This window comes from Rhineura floridana, chromosome 10 (genome assembly GCF_030035675.1).
Source record: "Rhineura floridana isolate rRhiFlo1 chromosome 10, rRhiFlo1.hap2, whole genome shotgun sequence".
Classification (NCBI taxonomy): domain Eukaryota; kingdom Metazoa; phylum Chordata; class Lepidosauria; order Squamata; family Rhineuridae; genus Rhineura; species Rhineura floridana.
Window position 1 is genome coordinate 89,956,734 of NC_084489.1, and position 20,624 is coordinate 89,977,357.

General features: G+C 46.9%; 1 protein-coding gene across 2 annotated transcripts; it reads right to left on the minus strand.

Moving 5' to 3' along the window:
- Positions 1 to 1,407: 1,407 nt before the first annotated feature.
- LOC133365524 (gastrula zinc finger protein XlCGF26.1-like) lies at positions 1,408 to 9,093 on the minus strand. Of its 2 annotated transcripts, none has more exons than XM_061587525.1 (4): positions 8,897 to 9,093; positions 6,685 to 6,811; positions 5,500 to 5,598; positions 1,408 to 4,360 (listed from the first exon to the last, which is right to left on the minus strand). In XM_061587525.1, the coding sequence occupies exons 2-4, from the start codon at positions 6,713 to 6,715 to the stop codon at positions 3,081 to 3,083; spliced, it is 1,410 nt and encodes a 469-aa protein (XP_061443509.1). In that variant the 5' UTR covers positions 6,716 to 6,811; positions 8,897 to 9,093; the 3' UTR covers positions 1,408 to 3,080. The 2 variants fall into 2 exon arrangements, with proteins under 2 accessions (XP_061443509.1, XP_061443508.1); XM_061587524.1 differs by lacking the exon at positions 8,897 to 9,093 and adding an exon at positions 8,659 to 8,886.
- Positions 9,094 to 20,624: the final 11,531 nt, after the last annotated feature.

Sequence of the window (20,624 nt, forward strand, 5' to 3'; positions counted from 1 at the left end):
CCACCCTGGCTAGTGCCCGCTGATAGCCTTGTCCTGCATGCATTTGTCTAATCCTCCTTTACAGCCGTCCAGGATGCCAGCCATCACTACTTCTTATGCGGGAGCCAATTCCAGAGTGTAACTACGCCCTGCGTGAAGTCCTTTCTTCCAACTTTCCTGGCAAGCTGCTTCTGGGTATTTAGGGGGGGGAGTAGGATTCACTAGCATCAAGGTTTTAAAAGTATTTGTTTTTAACAAAAGGTTTCAGCCCAGTTTATTTAAATAGGCAAGGTGGCTTGAATTATTAAGGGGAAGGGAGAACACTACCCCAAATTCCAGCATGTGCAAGAGACACCATTTTAAGGCAGGAGAACAAATCCCAACTTGAAAAAATGGGCTGCCTTCCAGTCGATCCTGACTTATGGCGACCCTGGATAGAGGGTTTTCATGGTAAGCGGTATTCAGAGGAGGTTTACCATTGCCTTCCTCTGAGGCTCAGAGGCAGTGACTGGCCCAAGGTCACCCAGGGAGCTCCATGGCTGCATAGGGATTCAAACCCTGGTCTCCCAGGTTGTAGTCCAGCACCTTAGCCACTACACCAACATGTTTTGAACGAATAGCTCATCATTAGATATCCTAAAAACAAAGAATGAGTAAATGCCGTCATGAAACCCACCCCACCACCCAAAAAGCAAAACGTACAATGAAAATGATTTTTATTTGTCAAGAAAACAGATAAAATTTACTAAGGATGCAGGTTCATACATGATAAAAAAAACCACAACAGTTAACAAAAATCATTCATTCGTAAAAGAAAATTATTCCATCTTCAAAACAAGATGAAAATATAGAGGATCAAATTATACCACCAACCCAGAAAGGGGTGGAGGTGGGTAATTACCTTTGTAAGATTTTGAGAGCAGTTCTTTTTCAGTTCAGTGGTCCCAATGAATTCCGTGGCACTTGCCTGGGTGTATGTATGTCTTCCCACCAGGGGCCCTCCAAATGGTTTGGGCTACAACTCCCATCAGCACAGCTGGAACAGCCATATTGTTTATACCAGCACAGTCATGCTGACTGACGCTGATGGGAGTTGGAGTCCAAAATGTCTGGAGGGCGCCAGGCTGAGGAAGGCAGCCTTCACCTACCAACTAGGGTTCCCAGGTTCAGGGCCTGAGACTGATCCTGTATCTTTAGGAGAAGAAAAAGTCAGCCAAGTGCAGGTGTTCTTGCAACTCTTTAATGGGAAAAACCACAAGGTGGAATTCTCCATTCCCCCTGCACAACTTTTAAAGATACAGAAGACCTCCTGGTTGCCAGGCCCAGCCTCCAAGAGGTCTTCTGTATCTTTAAAAGTTGTGCAGGGGGAAGGGAGAATGCCACCTTATGGTTTTTCCTATTACGTGTTGCAAGAACACCTGCACTTGGCTGACTTTCTCTTCTCCTAAAGATACAGGATCAGTCTCAGGCCCTGAGCCTAGCAACCCTACTACCAAAAATACTAGTGGATTGATTGATTGATTGATTAAACTTGTATACCGCCCCATAGCTGAAGCTCTCTGGGCGGTTTACAATAACTAAAAACAAATACAATTTAAAATACATCTTTTAAAAACAATTTAAAACACAATTTAAAATTTTAAAACAATATAAAACACATGCTAAAATGCCTGGGAGAAGAGGAAAGTCTTGACCTGACGTCGAAAAGATAACAGTGTTGGTGCCAGGCGCACCTTGTCAGAGAAATCATTCCATAATGCAGTACCTCCCACTCCCAACTCAGCCAGTCTTCCCAGAAGGATACCATGGCCGATGGTATCGAAAGCCGCTGAGAGATCAAGGAGAATCAACAGAGTCACACTCCCCCTGTCTCTCTCCTGAGAAAGGTCATCATACGGGGCAACCAAGGCTGTTTTTGTGCCAAAACCAGGCCTGAAGCCCGACTGAAATGGATCCAGATAATCGGTCTCATCCAAGAGTGTCTGGAGCTGGCCCACAACCACTCGTTCATGGACCTTGCCCAGGAATGGAACATTTGCTACCAGCCTATAGTTAAGATTTTCTGGGTCCAGGCAGGGTTTCTTCAGGAGTGGTCTCACTACTGCCTCTTTCAGGCAGCCAGGGACCACCCCCTCTCACAGGGAGGCATTAATCACCTCCCTGACCCAGCAGGCTGTTCCATCCCTGCTAGCTTTTATTAGCCAAGAAGGGCAAGGATCCAGCACAGAAGTGGTGGCACGAACCTGTCCAAGCACCTTGTCAACATCCTCAAGCTGCACCAGCTGAAACTCATCCAAGAAATTGGAACAAGGCTGCGCTCTGGATACCTCGCTTGATTCACCTGCTATAACACTGGAGTCCAAGTCCTGGCGGATGCTAAAGATTTTATCCTGGAAGTGCCTAGCAAATTCATTACAGTGGGCCTCAGATGGTTCTACCTTGTCCCTGGGGCCAGAGTGTAATAGCCCCGGACAATTCTGAAGAGCTCCGCTGGGCAGCAGATTGATTTGATAGCAGCAGCAAAATATTGGTTTTTTGCTGCCCTTACTGCCCCTAAATACAGCTTATTAAGTTTATCTATTACACAGAAGCTGCTAGCTTTCAGGGACTAAGAGACAAAGATGTGACAATGTATTTATATAGAACTGCAGTCCAAACGCTCCAAATCTTTTATCTAGGCCCTGCGAGCCTGCCTGTAGCATCCTGAACATGCAGTACATAAAATCTAAGCTAAATCTGAATTTTTGCCAAGTGGCTGACAGAAAATGCACTGGGCTCCCACCCTCAAGACTAGCACAATCCCTCTCCAGTTCACAACCAGAACCTAGGGTTTTCTTTCTGCTCAAGTTGGAGAAAAGTTTCTCTGGAATCTCCAAATAATCTGGATGGCTTCTCCCTTTGTCTGGTGAAGATCATGTACAGTCAGACCTATGGGATTTAATTGCATGCAAAAAAGCCTCTTCCTGCCCTTCACCAGAGTTCCTCTTCTCACGAGGAGACCACTGGGATCTTCTGGGGAGTCCAGAGAGGAATTTACTCTATTTCCTACCCACCACCCATCCTTGGGCTCTGCTCCTGTCCAGCGCCCAGCCTTGGTGGGTTTACTCGTTGCAAGGGGTCTTCATATGCTTTACCAAATTGGTTTTCCGGTGGTAACGCTTTTCACAGCGGGGGCACTCAAATGGCTTCACCCCCGTGTGGACTCTAATGTGTATCATGAGCATTCTCACCGTGCGCTGCTGCTTCCCACACTTCTTGCACTTGGGCCGGTGCCGTGTGTGAACCCGTTCGTGATCCTGGCACATCCGGTTGTTCCGGAAACTTTTCTCGCAGTAGCTGCACTTGAACGGCTTCTCCCCCGTGTGGATCATCTGATGATCCCGGAGACTGCAATTGGTGGCGAAACATTTCCCACACTCGGCGCAGGCAAAGGGCTTCTCGCCCGTGTGGGTCCTCGCGTGCTTCTTGAGTGTGTTCTTGCGGCGGAAGCTGCTCCCGCACTCTGCACACTTATGGGGCCGCTCGCCGCTGTGGATTGTCTGGTGGGCCTTGAGCGAGGACTTCTGCCAGAAGCTTTTGTTGCACTGGCTGCAGCGGTGAAGGGGCTCTTTTTCGTGGAACCTATTCAAGTGGTACTTCAGCAGGTTGCTGCTGGTGTGGCCCTTCCCGCACTTGTCACACACAAAAGGCTTCTCTCCTGTGTGGGCCCGCAGGTGCTCTTTCAAGCCCACCTTGGACCTGAAGGTCTTCCCGCAATGAACACACGGCTGAGGGTCAAGGTGGCACTTCTGATGGTTTCGAAGGGTTTTCTTGCAAACAAAGCTTTTCCCACACGTGTCACACTGGTATGGCTTATCTCCCGCGTGGAGCTTCTGGTGCATAGTGAAGGAGAATTTGTGGGTGAACATTTTCCCGCACTCGGAGCACCTGAAAGGCTTTTCTCCCGAGTGGACGATGGCGTGCGTGTAGAGATTTGCCGTCTGGCTGAACCGCTTCCCGCAGTCCTTGCACTGAAAGGGCTTCTCCCCCGTGTGGGTCCTCTTATGCGTCATTAAGTCCCTCCTACGTCTGAACTTCTTCCCGCACTCCTGGCACTCAAATGGTCTCACCCCCATGTGGATCTTCTTGTGAGCACAGAGGTTTCCTCGACTGCAAAAATCTTTCCCGCAGACGTTGCATGTGTAGCGCCCCTTTGGCATCGCCTTTTGGTTCTCTTCTTGTGCTGGATTGTTTCTGGGCAGGTGGGGCGATGCCTTCTGAGCATCTTTTTCCTTTAGACTTCTGTGGGAGGGATCTGGAGACCTTCCCCGTGTGGATCGTCTGATGACCCCAGAGGCCGCACTTGGTGACTTGCTGGAGGGTCCAGCACCTTTCCTAACTCCTGAAAGCAAGAATTGAGACATTTGTGACGTATTGTTAAAAAGACCAGCATGCAAAAATATCTATTATTATTATTATTATTAACAACAGCAGCAATGGTAATAATAATAACCTGGCCTTCACCCAGTGGTCCCAGGGTGGGTTAACCCAAACAACATCACAGCAAAAAGGGTGGTCCCTAAAATTATACATCTCAGGTGGCGAAGGGCAGGGTAAAGCGGTGCGTCTTCAGTATTCGCCAAGAGTTGCACAATGAAGTTGCCAGACCCACCTCGGTGGGGAGGGAGCTCCACAGCTTAGGGGCCGCCACAGAGGAGGCCCCTCTCAGGCCACCTCCCCAAACTTCCGAGGGTGGCAGAGAGAACGTTTATGGCTGTTTATGTAAACTTACAAGAGAGCAGAAGTATGGCGCATTCACCTGTGGTGGGGAGGGGCCTTAGCTCAGTGGCAAAGCCCCTGCTTTGTCCAAAGAAGACCTCAGGTATTATTGTTAGTATTCCTGTTTAATTTATATCGTGCCCTTCCTCCCAGCAGGCGCCCAGGTAAAATCCCCTGCAGCATCGCCTGGTAATGCTGGAACATCCCTTGACAGAAACCATGCGAGCTTGGAAAAGTTACTTTTTTGAACTACAACTCCCATCAGCCCCAGCCAGCATGGCCACTGGATTAGGCTGATGGGAGTTGTAGTTCAAAAAGGAACTTTTCCAAGCTCTGGAGATGCTGCCAGTCTGTGACCCAGTGGTGTCACTCTGCATGAGACAGCTTGCCATATTCCTATTTGGAAGGGCCAGAGCTCAGTGGCACAGCACAGGCAGCCGGCTTCTTCCGAGTCAGACCATTGCTCCATCGAGCTCAGCATTGTCTACACTGGCTGGCAGCAGCTTTCTTGGATTTCAGGCATGGGACAATCTCTGCTCTACCTGGAGATTGAACCCGATTCAACTTGCAGATTTAAGTTCCCTTGATATATAAGCCAATTCAACAGCTCGTGAAGGGAGGACCACAGGGAAAACTCAGCAGTCGCACTCTCCCAAGGGAGCCACAGCCCTCTCTTCCGACTGGTGGCCCAATGCCACAAAAGCATCTGAAGCACATTCCGCTTGTTTGAGGTTCACTTTCCCCACCTGTTCAGCTACTCACCTCGGGTCAGGCTTGGAGCATCCCGTTGCCGGTCCTCTTCGTACAACTCCTGCCTTCGCTCTAGTTTGGAAACAAGGGCCGGTTTGGCAGACACGAGGCCTGTTCGTGGAAGGACAGGGTAGGGTGTCACTCAAGTCGCTGGGCTCGAGCAACAGGATCATGGCCGCCACCACCACCCACTTTACGGCTAAGCAGTTTTCGCAGTTCCTTCCTACGTGAGCTACTTGGAATGAAGATGCACTGGACTTGCTCCCAAGGAACGGTGTTCACCCCAGAGCTGTGGCCGAGGGCCTGTGGCCCTCTAGGTCTGGTTGGGTTCTGTGATGGAAGCTGTAGTCCAACAATATCTAGAAGGCCACAACTCCCATCATAACCCCCAGCCAAGGTAGCCAGTGGTCAGGGGTGACGGGGTTGGAGTCCAGAAGACCTGGCGGGCAAAGGTTGCCATCCTTGCCACAGAGAAACAGCCTGTGGAGAAATATGCCCAGATAGAATTCCCTTCCAGTGGAAGTCCGAACCTGAATCACCTCCGGAGGGACATCCCTGTTTCAGGGCAACGGTTGGTTGGTTGGTTTAAATATACATTACGGTTCATGTGCTTAACCAGCCATTGTGCCCATTCACAATGCCTCATGGAGAACATGCACATAATCCATCCATGAAGTGGGAATTGTGCACTGTTCCAGGTCAATATACATCATCTCCAGAGGGCCTTGGAGAATGTACCTATCTCAAATGCATTTGGTATATTCTACAGGCTGTACACACATTCCTTGGTCAACATGCAACATCTCCAAGAAATACGCCTTTGTATTCTACCTCTAGTTCAGAAGTGAGTAATCTGTGGCTCCTGGGCTACTGAATGGAGGAAGCCCATCGTTCCCTCTTCAGGGGCAGGTTATGTGCACATTCAACACAACGGCTGGTTGTTAAGCACAAGAAATGATGTTACGCTTAACCCAGACACTGGAAACGTGGGAGTTCTGTTTGATTGCATCCAGCCACCCCCCCCGCCTTGTGATCATGCCAAAACCCTGGGAAGAGGCGGGGCAGAAAGGGAGCACAAGAATATAAACGTGAGAGTCTAGGGCAGACATGGGCTATTCCAAGCATTCCTTCCAAGGATACGGAGGTCTCCCAGCATCATTTTCCTGGGACTCCAACAGCAAAAGGAACCCATTTCACCTAGGAAAGCGAGGCTGGCGTAGTTTTCCATTGTCACGTCTCGGTAGAGCTCCCTCTGCGACTCCAACAGCAGCGCCCACTCCTCCGGGGAAAACTGGACCGTGACGTCAGCAAAGGACACAGCAGCCTGCCGTTAGAGAAAGGGGGCCGGGTCAGCTCTTTCGGATTCACACTTCTGAAGGCTCCTATACAACACATCTGTTGCAAAGCCAACCTTCCTGATCAGGCAGAGAAGACCCCAAGCACATATTTGTGTAGGAGACCTCCTTCTGAAGCTCTTTCTAGATGTTTCATCTGGGGGCAGGAATGCATGTGTCGGGGGGGGGGCTGTTCCCCAGGCCTATGGACATTCATAACAGGAGAGTGCTCCTCGATTCAGATCAGGGGAATGCAGGGGATGGTCTTCTCAGTGGTGACACCCATCCTGTGGAACTCCCCATATGAGAAAGGCCATAGCTCAAGGCCAGAGCATTTGCTTTGTGTGCAGAAGGTGCCTGTTTCAATCCCCAATGGCAGCTCCAGGCTGGGAAAACCCTGGGCAGCTGCTGCCAGTCAGTGTAGGCAATACTGAGGTAGATGGACCAAGCATCTGCCTCGCCAGAAAGCAGCACCTTTCTACCTTCCTGTCCCAGGCAGGCTCCCCAACCTAAAGACCAGGGCGCCAAGGGCAGGGAACCCCCCCAAAACAAGGAGCTCAGCTCCCACCTAGAATGTTTGTTTGTTTGTTTATTACGCCCATATGTACCTGCCCGGGATTTAAGATCATCTGCCTCTGGTCTCCTCTGCGTGCCTGGAGTGAAAGATGTTAAGACTGACAGGCACACAGGAGAGAGCCTTTTCAGCTGTGGCCCCTAAGCTTTGGAAATCCCTACCCCAAGAAGCTCGCTCTGCTCTCTCCCTGATGGTTTTTTGGAGACTTTTGAAAACAATCTTGTTCCAGAGAGCATTTGGGAGGGACTGAAGGTAGAGCCTGACACTGATTTTATGCCTTCTACGTTAAAGTTTACCCTTGTAGTCCGTTTAGTACCAATCCCTATACGTGTGTGTGTGTGTAGAGTCGCCAGCTTTCTGGCCTGAGACTGATCCTGTATCTTTAGGAGAAGAGAAAGTCAGCCAAGTGCAGGTGTTCTTGGAACTCTGTGATGGGAAAAACCACAAGGTGGAATTCTCCCTTCCCTCTGCACACCTTTTAAAGATACAGAAGGCCTCTTGGAGGCCGGGCCTGGCAACTGAGAGGTCTTCTGTATCTTTAAAAGCTGTGCAGGGGGAAGGGAGAATTCCACCCTGTGGTTTTTCTCATTACAATGTTGCAAGAACACCTGCACTTGGCTGACTTTCTCTTCTCCTAAAGATACAAGATCAGTCTCAAGCCCTGAACCTGGCAACCCTATGCATGTGTATATATATATATTGTATTTTATGTATTTTAATTTAATTTAATGCTTTTGTGATTTTTATTGTGTACAATTTTATTTTGTACATGCTCGTTTTTATTGTAAGCCGCCCTGAGTGACCTATATAGGGTAAAAGGGCGGGATAGAAATATTTTAAATAAATAAATAGATAATATCCCACCCTTCCTCCCAGCGGGAGCCCAGCATGGCAAACAAAAGCACTAAAAACACTTTAAAACATCATAAAAACAGACCTTAAAATACATTAAAACAACTTTAAAAACATTTTTTTTAAAAGCTTTGAAGACATCTTAAAAAAAGGTTAAAAACACATTGTTTTTTAAAAAAGGTTTAAGAACATATTAAAAAGCCATTCCAACACAGAGGCAGACTGGGATAAGGTCTCAGCTTAAAAGGCTTGTTGAAAGAGGAAGGTCTTTAGTTGGCGCCGAAAAGATAACAGAGATGGCGCCTGTCTAATGTTTAAGCAGAGTAAGTTCCACAGGGTCGGTGCCACCACAGTAAATATATATTTACAGTTACATATACAGTATATATATTTCGCCTCTCCAGAAATGACCTCTGCTCCTTCCGGGAATGGGATTTCTTTTCCCTTTTCAGCCCTTCTCTCTCTGCCTCTCTGCGAGATGCCTCTCTGAAAAGGCCCGCGGCGCCTCCGGACCCCCCTCCCTCCGCTCCCGGGAATCCGCAGCGCCAGCGCGCACGGAAGGAAAGGAAGGGGAGCGGGCGTCGGGTGCGCAGGCCTCCTCCCGGCACGGATAGGGCCCATCCCGGGGCTGGAACAAGCAGGGCCTTACCTGCCGCGCCGGGCCCTGCTTCTCTTCCTCTTCATTTGGGGGGAGATGGAAAGGGGAAAGCGCGGGGCTGCGGAGCTAAGGCGCAGGGGGCGCGCGTCTGGGCAGGCAGCTGCGCGCAAAAGGTTTTCTCGCGCGGCTTAAAAAAAGGCCAGTGGCCAAGCGGCTCTGCGTGCCCGCGGACTCCGCCCTTTCCCGCCCGCCCCTCCCTCTCTGCGTTTTGGGGGCCCGGCGGCTTTTGCAAGAGGGACACCGCGCGGCCGCTCGGTGCAAAGCAGGAGAGAGGGAGAGCCTAAGAGGCGCCGCCTGATCAGGCCAAGGGGGCCCTCTTGTCCAGCATCCTTCTCACGGTGGCCACCCAGATGCTCCCATGGGAAGTCCGCAGTCCTGAGCGCAGCAGGACTCTCCCCTCCTGCAGGTCCCAGCGGCTGCCATTCAGAGGCATTATGTCTCTCTGACCCTGGAGGAGAGCAGAGCCACCCTGGCTGGTGCCCATGAATAGCCTTGTCCTGCATGAATTTCTCTAATCCTCTACAGCCGTCCAGGTTGGCAGCCATCACTACTTGTATGCGGGAGCCAATTCCAAAGTTTAACTATGCCCTGCGTGAAGATTAAGTCCTTTCTTTTGTCTGTCCTGAATCTTACAGCATTCAGCATCATCGAATTTCTCTGAGTTCTAGCGTTATGAAAGGGAGAAAAACTGTTCTCTGTCCACTGTCTCCATGCCATGCATCATTTTATACACTTCTATCATGTGGCCTCTTACTCATGTAAAGCCCCAAATGCTGCAGATGTCATCACAGGGGAGTCTCTCCATTCCCTTGATCATTCTGGTTGCCCGTTTCTGAACCTTTTCCCGCTCTGCAATATCCTTTGCCAGGTGAGGCAAAGCGAACTGTACACAGTATTCCAAATGTGGCTGCGCCATTGATTTATACAACAGCATTATGATATCAGAGGCAACCAGATAGGAGTGTATAAAATTATGCATGGCCTGGAGAAAGTGGATAAGAGAAAAGCTTTTTTCGCTCTCTCAACACTAGGAACTCGTGGACATCCAATGAAGCTGAATGCTGGAAGATTCAGGACAGACAAAAGGAAGGACTTCTACATACAACACAGAGTTAACCTATGGAACTCACTCCCACAAGAGGCAGTGATGGCCACCAACTTGGGTGGATTTAAAAGAGGATTAGAGAAATTCATGGAGCCTTCTTAATCAGATGGCACCTGCTTCTGAATATCAGTTGCTGTGAACTACAGGAGGGGAGAGTGCTCCTGTGCTCAGGTCCTGCTTGCGGGCTTCCCCAGTGATCAGCTGGTTGGCCACTGTGAGAACAGGTGCTGGTCTGAACACTGGCCTGATCTGGCGGGCTGTTCTTAGATTCTACATGACACTCCTGTGCATTCATCATCATCATCATTGGCTGAGTAAGATTGTCTTCCAAGATAAGGTCTTCGCTTGGAAGACACCTGTGCGTGAATTTGTTTTATGTGGGGAGATTGGTGCACCACGATCAACACACAATCTTGACAGAAAAAGACTTTGATCCAATGGCATGGGTACCACGACGATTGGAAGTCCTTTATCTGCTGCAGCCTTCATCTACCTTCACAGCTGTTGTAACATACACATTGGTATCCTCCGGCTGTTCTGCCGTTGAGGACTTTCTTGGATCGTTCTTTGTCTGGTTCCTCTCCCTTGACCTGACCGCCATGGGTGACCCTGCTGGGAGCACGACTCCCGCCGGCATCGCTCACAGGGCTCATTGGAACACGCAAGCCCACTCACCACTGCAAGGTGACGATCCACTGAGGGGACTTCTGTGCAAAGATCTCCTGACCTAATGGTGAGAATCTAATATTGTGCTTGCATCGTTGGTGTGAATGAATCCACTTAAGACTGTGAAGTTCCCAAGAATTTAGCAAAAGAGGAGAGAAATATATGCTTCTCTTTAATAGCTCCTTTCTTACTCATTTCAGCGTTGTGGACATCCTGTACACTTGGGTTTGGTGGGGAGTGACCTGCCCATTTTTGTGTCTTCCTGCAGATGCCCAGCAAGAGGCGCCAGAGAGCAAGTGTGGGGGGGGGGGAGGGGAAGTACTTCTGTTCCTCATAGATATAAGCAAATAATAAAGTAACGCAACTCATAGTCTGGATGAGGAACTTCTGGGCTTATATTGGAAGCCATTCATCATCATTATCTCTTTGTATCCTACCTTTCCACACAAAACATTGTGCTCAAAGTGGCTTACAACACAGTTAACAGTAATAACAACAAAAAATACAACAGTATTATTATTATTTATTAATTTATTTATTAGATTTGTATACTGCCCTTCCTCCCAGCATAATATCAAACAAACGTCAAAGATGAAGGAGGTGTGAAAATTGGAGGGAGAAATATCAATAATTTAAGATATGCAGACGATACCATACTACTAGCAGAAATCAGTAATGATTTGAAACGAATGCTGATGAAAGTTAAAGAGGAAAGCACAAAAGCAGGACTACAGCTGAATGTCAAGAAGACTAAAGTAATGACAACAGAAGATTTATGTAACTTTACAGTTGACAATGAGGACATTGAACTTGTCAAGGATAATCAATACCTCGGCACAGTCATTAACCAAAATGGAGACAATAGTCAAGAAATCAGAAGAAGGCTAAGACTTGGGAGGGCAGCTGTGAGAGAACTAGAAAAGGTCCTCAAATGTAAAAATGTATCACTGAACACTAAAGTCAGGATCATTCAGACCATGGTATTCCCAATCTCTATGTATGGATGTGGAAGTTGGACAGTGAAAAAGGCAGATAAGAGAAAAATCAACTCCTTTGAAATGTGGTGTTGGAGGAGAGCTTTGCGCATACCATGGACTGCAAAAAAGACAAATAATAGGGTGTTAGAACAAATTAAACCAGAACTATCATTAGAAGCTAAAATGATGAAACTGAGGTTATCATATTTTAGACACATAATGAGAAGGCATGATTCACTAGAAAATACAATAATGCTGGGGAGGGGGAAAGGGAGCAGAAAAAGAGGAAGGCCAAACAAGAGATGGATTGATTCCATAAAGAAAGCCACAGACCTGTACTTCCAAAATCTGAACAGGGTGGTTTACAACAAAGGCTATTGGAGATCATTGATTCTTAGGGTCGCCATAAGTCGTAATCGACTTGAAGGCACATAACACACGGCACACACTTGACAGTTTCACTTTGCCCCTGGAGCCCCCCCAACCCAAAATTCATTTTGCCTCCCCTGCAGGGACAGGACTGAAGTGAGAACAGCCCACTGAAATCAGTGGGGCCAAACTACATGTTGAGTTATTCACTCTTTTGCGGAGGAAATGTCTTTAAACTGGCCACTCTGATTTTGAAGGAAACACGGCTGCTTCTCTCCCAGTCCGGATCTGTGCCATTAATCCTGCCTAAAATCCTGGCCACACCAAAGATGCTATGGGCGGGATAAGCACACTTTTCAAAAAATAGTGAATAATGTACTGTGTGGTTTGCCCAGACTCGCTTTCTTTGTATACTGCCCTTCCATATCTGTTACTCTGAAAACGATTCCCAAAAAAGCATCCTGGGTTTTAGGGTGCCCTGTGACTGTTACAGCAAAGCGTCTACCCAGAAACAAAAAACAGCCACAAAGGCCAGGAATTCTAACTCTCGTTTTGTTTAGTGTGGATTTATTTATTAGGCTTTTAAAGATCAAAAAGTTGCCGAACCATAGCTTTTTAATAGTACCTTACTGAATTATATTTGATAATATTCTAGAATTAATGTATAAACTGAAATAGGAAGATAATGAGTAAATCAGAAAATGTAGCTGAGTTTTTGATATTGATATGTGATGCATGACTTTTTAAATACACGATGAATGGATTTAGTGACAGGTTTGTGCTTTTTGGGTGATGTTTTCCATACAGATTTAGTTCAGCAAAATGCCTACGTTTTATAGCTATTTTCAGTCTTTGTTATTGTAAAGTATATTGATTGTATTGCATATATAAATTATATGTAAGCATATTTTATGCTACTACTCATAATAACAATAACATATTGTTCCTTTTCTTCTATACGCAGTTCTTCCCAGATGATGACTTGGAAGACTTGGGTTCAGATCTTCAATGGGTGACTTTTGGCATAACCTACCTAACAGTGCTGTTGTAAGGGTAAAAGGCAGAGGGGGTGGGATATAAATATAGTAATAAGCAGAAGAGGAATGTTCCCTCCTGTGGGGGGGGGTGTTGAGGGGGGGAGGCTGCCTCTTCTAGGGTGGGACATGAGTGATTCAGCACAAGGTGAGCCAAGATTGCCAACCAGCAATGGGAGGTGCTGTCATCCGGAGTTTTGGAGTGCGTTGCCATCAGTACACTGATGACACACAGCTCTACTCCTTTTCATCTTCTTCAGGTGAGGCTGTCAATGTGCTGAACCAGTCCGTGGCTACGACAATGGACTGGATGAGGGCTAATAAACTGAGGCTGAATCCAGACAAGACTGAGATGCTGCTAGTGGGTGTTTCTTCTGACCGGATGGTGGATGTCCAACCTGTCCTGGATGGGGTTGCACTCCCCCTGAAGGAGCAGGTTCGTAGCTTGGGGGTTCTCCTTGTTGGGAGTGGGGCAAGAGCAACTCCTGTTTTGTTGACTTTTGTTTATGTTCCAGAAGGGAGATAGAGTGAGGGTTCTCCAGATGGCTAGAGTTGACTACCTTTACCTGTGATGCTCTGACTGACTTCCTTCCGTGGCTAGACTGATACGTCTTAAGGGAAGCTTACTTGCCCCTCCTCGTTCCGCCCTTTCCTCTCTTCTCTTCTTCGACTGTGAGACACCTTTGTCTCTGCTCTCTCTCTCTTAAGCCATGAGGGCAATTCCCAAGCCTGGGCCTTGCGCCTCCAACTTAGCTAGCCTAGGTATGCCTTTCCTACCTACTATGTACTTCTATAAATAAAGTAGCTTTTCTTATTTTACTAAGTCTCCAGTCTCCGTGATCTCAATGCAGGGTAAAAGCCTGCTTTCTTAGATAAACATACACACTGGCACACAGACGTTTCAGACCGCCATTTTTCTCGGCTTAACAAACATACTAATTTACACAACAACACTCCTAGAACCATCTCTGTCACTTGAGGCTCAGGTTGCCTCAGTGGCACGGAGTGCCTTCTACCAACTCTGGTTGGTGGCCCAGCTATGCCCCTATCTGGACAGGGATAACCTGGCTTCAGTTGTCCATGCTCTGGTAACCTCCAAGTTAGATTACTGCAATGTGCTCTACGTGGGGCTCCCTTTGAAGACAGTTCGGAAATTGCAGCTCATGCAAAATGCAGCGGCCAGATTGGTAAAGGACCAGACAGTTCGAACATATAAAACCAATTCTGGACCACTTGCATTGGCTGCCTGTATGTTTCCGAGCCTGATTCAAGGTGCTGGTTTTAACCTATAAAGCCTTAAACGGCTTGGGACCACTATACCTGATGAAATGCCTCTCCTGACATGAACCCACCCGTACACTACGCTCAACATCAAAGGCCCTCCTCCGGGTGCCTACTCTGAGGGAAGCTCGGAGAATGGCAACAAGGGATTGCGAAGAACTCCAAAAAGACCTCTCCAAACGGAGTGAATGGGCAGAAAAATGGCAAACGCAATTCAATAGAAACAAGTGTAAAATTATGCATATTGGAGCCAAAAATCTGAATTTCACATATACGCTCATGGGGTCTGAACTGGCAGTGACCGACCAGGAGAGAGACCTCGGGGTTGTAGTGGACAGCACGATGAAAATGTTGACCCAGTGTGCGGCAGCTGTGAAAAAGGCAAATTCCATGCTAGCAATAATTAGGAAAGGTATTGAAAATAAAACAGCCGATATCATAATGCCATTGTATAAATCTATGGTATGGCCGCATTTGGAATACTGTGTACAGTTCAGGTCGCCTCATCTCAAAAAGTATATTATAGAGTTGGAAAAGGTTCAGAAGAGGGCAACCAGAATGATCAAGGGGATGGAGCGACTCCCTTACGAGGAAAGGTTGTAGCATTTGCGGCTTTTTAGTTTAGAGAAAAGGTGTGCAGGAGGTGACATGATAGAAAGGTATAAAATTATGCATGGCATGGAGACAGTGGATAGATAAATGTTTTTTTTTCTATCTCATAACATTAGAATGCTTGGCTGTCCAATGGAGCTGAATGTTGGGAGTTTCAGGACAGACAAAAGAAAATACTTCTTCGTGCAGCACAGAGGCTGCTTTCACACATGGGGCTAATAGCGCTAGTTTAACGGATTAAAAAGGAAGCGCTTCTGTCCCGATTTCTAAAATCCCTTTCACACTGCAGTACCTCTTGCGATCAGGAACAGCAGCTTTTTCAGCCGATATACCGGCATTTCGCACAACTGTCTTTCACGCGGCTTGTTTTGGTCCCTCACCCATGCACACTGTTCCCCACTGTGTAGGAAGTCTAAGGTCTTGTCCCATCGCCATGCAAGCCCTCTCCCTTTAGGATCTGGCTTTTTAAATTGTTTTAGTTGTATCAAGACGGGTGTGTGTGAAATGCTGCTGCTATCTGTGCTGATGCCGGAATACCGGTACAACGTTTGTTAGGGAAAAAAACCCCTGCACGACTAAAAGGCAGGAAGGCACTGCATGCTGGGATGCTTGTCACATGAGCGGCAGCAGCTAGTGAAATACTCCCGCAATCTTCCGGGTTCCCAGCCTCGCTAACGGATTATTTCTGATATCATTTATTGCTGAAATTAGCGCTATACTTGCACTACATTCCACCAGAATTTCGGAGCTACATGGTATGTTGTGTGAAAGCTCAAATATAATGTGCAAATTACCAGGTAAGAAATCGTCAGAATAACGGAATAAAGTGCAGTGTGAAAGTACCCAGAGTTAACCTATGGAACTCGCTCGCACAAGAGGCAGTGATGGCCACCAGCTTGAATGGCTTTAAAAGAGACAAATTCATGGGAGATAAACCCTTGAGGCTGCAAGATGTGGAACACTCCCAGAGCTACAGAAGCCCAGCTGAGGCCCACAGGCCATCTGAGAAGCTGACTTAACAGAAGAAGGCCTTGCACCTGGACCATTCCAAAGGCCCATCTAGTCTAGCATTTCGTACTCACAGTGGCCAACCAGATGCCTCTGGGAAGCCCACAAGCAGGACCTGAGCGCAAGAGCACTCTCTCTTATTATGATGATTATCACTTATTATTCCCACCAACTGGTCTTCAGAGGCATACAGCCTCCAATGGTGGAGGTACAACATAGCCATCATTGCTACTAACCATTGATAGCCACATCCGACGTAAATTTATCTAGTTTTCTTTTAAAGCCATCCAAAATGGTAACCATTGGAGCGAATTTCAGGGTTTAAGTCTCAGCTCCTTTCTTTTGAACACTTCCAGCGTTCAGCTTCATTGGATGCCCATGAATTCTAGTGTTAGGGGAGAGGGAGAGCCTGTACGCTAATGCTAGGAGCCTCCGAACCAAGATGGGAGAACTGGAGTGCTTGGTCTTAGAGGAGAGCATTGATATAGTGAGCATAACGGAGACCTGGTGGAATGGAGAAAACCAGTGGGATACGGTTATCCCTGGATATAAACTATATCGGAAGGACAGGGAAGGACGTATTGGTGGCGGAGTCGCTCTATACGTGAAAGAAGGCATTGAATCCAGCAAGCTCGAAACCCCAAAAGAGGCAGACTCCTCCACAGAATCGTTGTGGGTGGTGATACCATGCCCCAGGAGGGACTTAATACTGGGAACGATCTATCGTCCCCCTGATCAAAATGCTCAGGGAGACCTTGAGATGAGATATGAAATTGAGGAAGCATCCAAACTAGGAAAGGTGGTAGTAATGGGTGACTTCAACTACCCGGACATAGACTGGCTGCATATGTGTTCCAGTCATGACAAAGAAGCAAAGTTTCTAGATATTCTAAATCACTATTCCCTAGACCAGTTGGTCATGGAACCGACCAGAGGGACGGCAACCCTGGACTTAATCCTCAGTGGGGACCGGGACCTGGTGCGAGATGTAAGTGTTGTTGAACCGATTGGGAGCAGTGACCACAGTGCTATTAAATTAAACATACATGTAACTGGCCAATTGCCAAGAAAATCCAACACGGTCACATTTGACTTCAAAAGAGGAAACTTCACAAAAATGAGGGGATTGGTAAAAAGAAAGCTGAAAAACAAAGTCCAGAGGGTCACATCACTCGAAAATGCTTGGAAGTTGTTTAAAAACACTATATTAGAAGCTCAACTGGAGTGCATACCGCAGATCAGAAAAGGTACCGCCAGGGCCAAGAAGATGCCAGCATGGTTAACGAGCAAAGTCAAGGAAGCTCTTAGAGGCAAAAAGTCTTCCTTCAGAAAATGGAAGTCTTGTCCGAATGAAGAAAATAAAAAAGAACACAAACTCTGGCAAAAGAAATGCAAGAAGACAAGAAGGGATGCTAAAAAAGAATTTGAGGAGCACATTGCTAAGAACATAAAAACCAACAACAAAAAATTCTATAAATACATTCAAAGCAGGAGACCATCTAGGGAGGCGATTGGACCCTTGGATGATAAGGGAATCAAAGGTGTACTAAAGAACGATAAGGAGATTGCAGAGAAGCTAAATGAATTCTTTGCATCTGTCTTCACAGTGGAAGATATAGGGCAGATCCCTGAACCTGAACTAACATTTGCAGGAAGGGATTCTGAGGAACTGAGACAAATAGTGGTAATGAGAGAGGAAGTTCTAAGCTTAATGGACAATATAAAAACTGACAAGTCACCGGGCCCGGATGGCATCCACCCGAGAGTTCTCAAAGAACTCAAATGTGAAATTGCTGATCTGCTAACTAAAATATGTAACTTGTCCCTCGGGTCCTCCTCCGTGCCTGAGGACTGGAAAGTGGCAAATGTAATGCCAATCTTCAAAAAGGGATCCAGAGGGGATCCCGGAAATTACAGGCCAGTTAGCTTAACTTCTGTCCCTGGAAAACTGGTAGAAAGTATTATTAAAGCTAGATTAACTAAGCACATAGAAGAACAAGCCTTGCTGAAGCAGAGTCAGCATGGCTTCTGCAAGGGAAAGTCCTGTCTCAGTAACCTATTAGAATTCTTTGAGAGTGTCAACAAGCATATAGATAGAGGTGATCCAGTGGACATAGTGTACTTAGACTTTCAAAAAGCATTTGACAAGGTACCTCACCAAAGGCTTCTGAGGAAGCTTAGCAGTCATGGAATAAGAGGAGAGGTCCTCTTGTGGATAAGGAATTGGTTAAGAAGCAGAAAGCAGAGAGTAGGAATAAATGGACAGTTCTCCCAATGGAGGGCTGTAGAAAGTGGAGTCCCTCAAGGATCGGTATTGGGACCTGTACTTTTCAACTTGTTCATTAATGACCTAGAATTAGGAGTGAGCAGTGAAGTGGCCAAGTTTGCTGACGACACTAAATTGTTCAGGGTTGTTAAAACAAAAAGGGATTGCGAAGAGCTCCAAAAAGACCTCTCCAAACTGAGTGAATGGGCGGAAAAATGGCAACTGCAATTCAATATAAACAAGTGTAAAATTATGCATATTGGAGCCAAAAATCTGAATTTCACATATACGCTCATGGGGTCTGAACTGGCGGTGACCGACCAGGAGAGAGACCTCGGGGTTGTAGTGGACAGCACGATGAAAATGTCGACCCAGTGTGCGGCAGCTGTGAAAAAGGCAAATTCCATGCTAGCAATAATTAGGAAAGGTATTGAAAATAAAACAGCCGATATCATAATGCCGTTGTATAAATCTATGGTGCGGCCGCATTTGGAATACTGTGTACAGTTCTGGTCACCTCATCTCAAAAAGGATATTATAGAGTTGGAAAAGGTTCAGAAGAGGGCAACCAGAATGATCAAGGGGATGGAGCGACTCCCTTACGAGGAAAGGTTGCAGGATTTGGGGCTTTTTAGTTTAGAGAAAAGGCGGGTCAGAGGAGACATGATAGAAGTGTATAAAATTATGCATGGCATTGAGAAAGTGGATAGAGAAAAGTTCTTCTCCCTCTCTCATAATACTAGAACTCGTGGACATTCAAAGAAGCTGAATGTTGGAAGATTCAGGACAGACAAAAGGAAGTACTTCTTTACTCAGCGCATAGTTAAACTATGGAATTTGCTCCCACAAGATGCAGTAATGGCCACCAGCTTGGATGGCTTTAAAAGAAGATTAGAGAAATTCATGGAGGACAGGGCTATCAATGGCTACTAGCCATGATGGCTGTGCTCTGCCACCCTAGTCAGAGGCAGCATGCTTCTGAAAACCAGTTGCCGGAAGCCTCAGGAGGGGAGAGTGTTCTTGCACTCGGGTCCTGCTTGCGGGCTTCCCCCAGGCACCTGGTTGGCCACTGTGAGAACAGGATGCTGGACCAGATAGGCCACTGGCCTGATCCAGCAGGCTCTTCTTATGTTCTTATGTTATCCGCTTTTTCCATGCCATGCATAATGTCACACACCTCTGTCAAGTCCCTCCATACTCATTTTTTTCCTAAACTAAAGAGCCTCCTCACTGGGGAAGTCGCTCCAATCCCCTTGATCATTTTGGTTGCTCTTTTCTGAACCCTTTCCAGCTCTACAACGTCCCTTTTGAGGTCATCATCCCAGCCTCCCAAAAGCTAAAAATATTGCAAGCGGGAGAAGACCTTCTGCCTCACAGATAAAGACTTTCACTTGGGCAATGTGAGATAAAAAGAGAAAATAATGGGAAGTTTTTTCTTGACTGTGTTGTTGTACAAGCGCAGCCAACTATGCAGGCCACAGATGGCAACAAAGCAGCCAAGGAAGGGTCAAACTCCACAGGACGCTGAACTGCATGTTGTGCTCCCAAGAGGGTTTCGTAAGACGACAAACACACCATCATCTAAATGCAGCTATAGGAAAGATACTGGTTGCTACCTATATATTTTCCCCAGTGCAGGAGGGGGAGAGGACGCAGCAGCAGTGTGTGTGTGTGTGATTAGGGTTGCCAGGTTCAGGGCCTGAGACTGATCCTGTATCTTTAGGAGAAGGCAGAGTCAGCCAAGTGCAGGTGTACCTGCAACCCTGTAATGGAAAAAACCACCAGGTGGAATTCTCCCTTCTCCCTGCACAACTTTTAAAGATACTGAGGCCCAGTCTCCCAGAGGTCTTCTGTATCTTTAAAAGTTGTGCAGGGGGAAGGGAGAATTCCACCTTATGGTTTTTCCCATTACGTGTTGCAAGAACACCTGCACTTGGCTGACTCTCTCTTCTCCTAAAGATACAGGATCAGTCTGAGGCCCTGAGCCTAGCAACCCTATTTTGCAGGTATGTCTGTGGCTGCATTTTATTTTTTTTTAAGTCTGTCAGGGATAAGGTCCTATGGTGAAAAGGTTGCAAATTAAGGGCTTCTGAAACCCTTGGTCTTATAATCAAAAGGGCTGCACGCGAATAAAAGAAATGCTAATCATTTTAATCAGTTACTCTGTTTGATATATTTGCAGGCAAAAGCGCAGTTTCTGGAGCATGCATCATGTTTGGTTTGTGATGCACACCACAGGAGGTTCAGCAGGGGCGAATGGCCTCTTTTAAGATGAGGCTTGAAACCTCTGAATACTGCTTACTATGAAAACCCTATTCATACGGTCACTATAGCTCATAATCAACTTGAAGGCAGTCCACTGAAACTGGCAGTTTTTTAAAAGCACACCTGCAGGGACAAT

What these genes read in the sequence shown, in the direction of transcription:
- LOC133365524 (XM_061587524.1), bottom strand. Translation starts at nt 8,868, where the DNA reads ATGGGCCCTATCCGTGCCGGGAGGAGGCCTGCGCACCCGACGCCCGCT. An exon ending in CATTCCCGGAAGGAGCAGAG is followed by an intron (nt 6,812 to 8,658) that starts GTCATTTCTGGA and finishes CTCTAACGGCAG; the next exon opens with GCTGCTGTGTCCTTTGCTGA. An exon ending in TGCTCCAAGCCTGACCCGAG is followed by an intron (nt 4,361 to 5,499) that starts GTGAGTAGCTGA and finishes TCTTGCTTTCAG; the next exon opens with GAGTTAGGAAAGGTGCTGGA.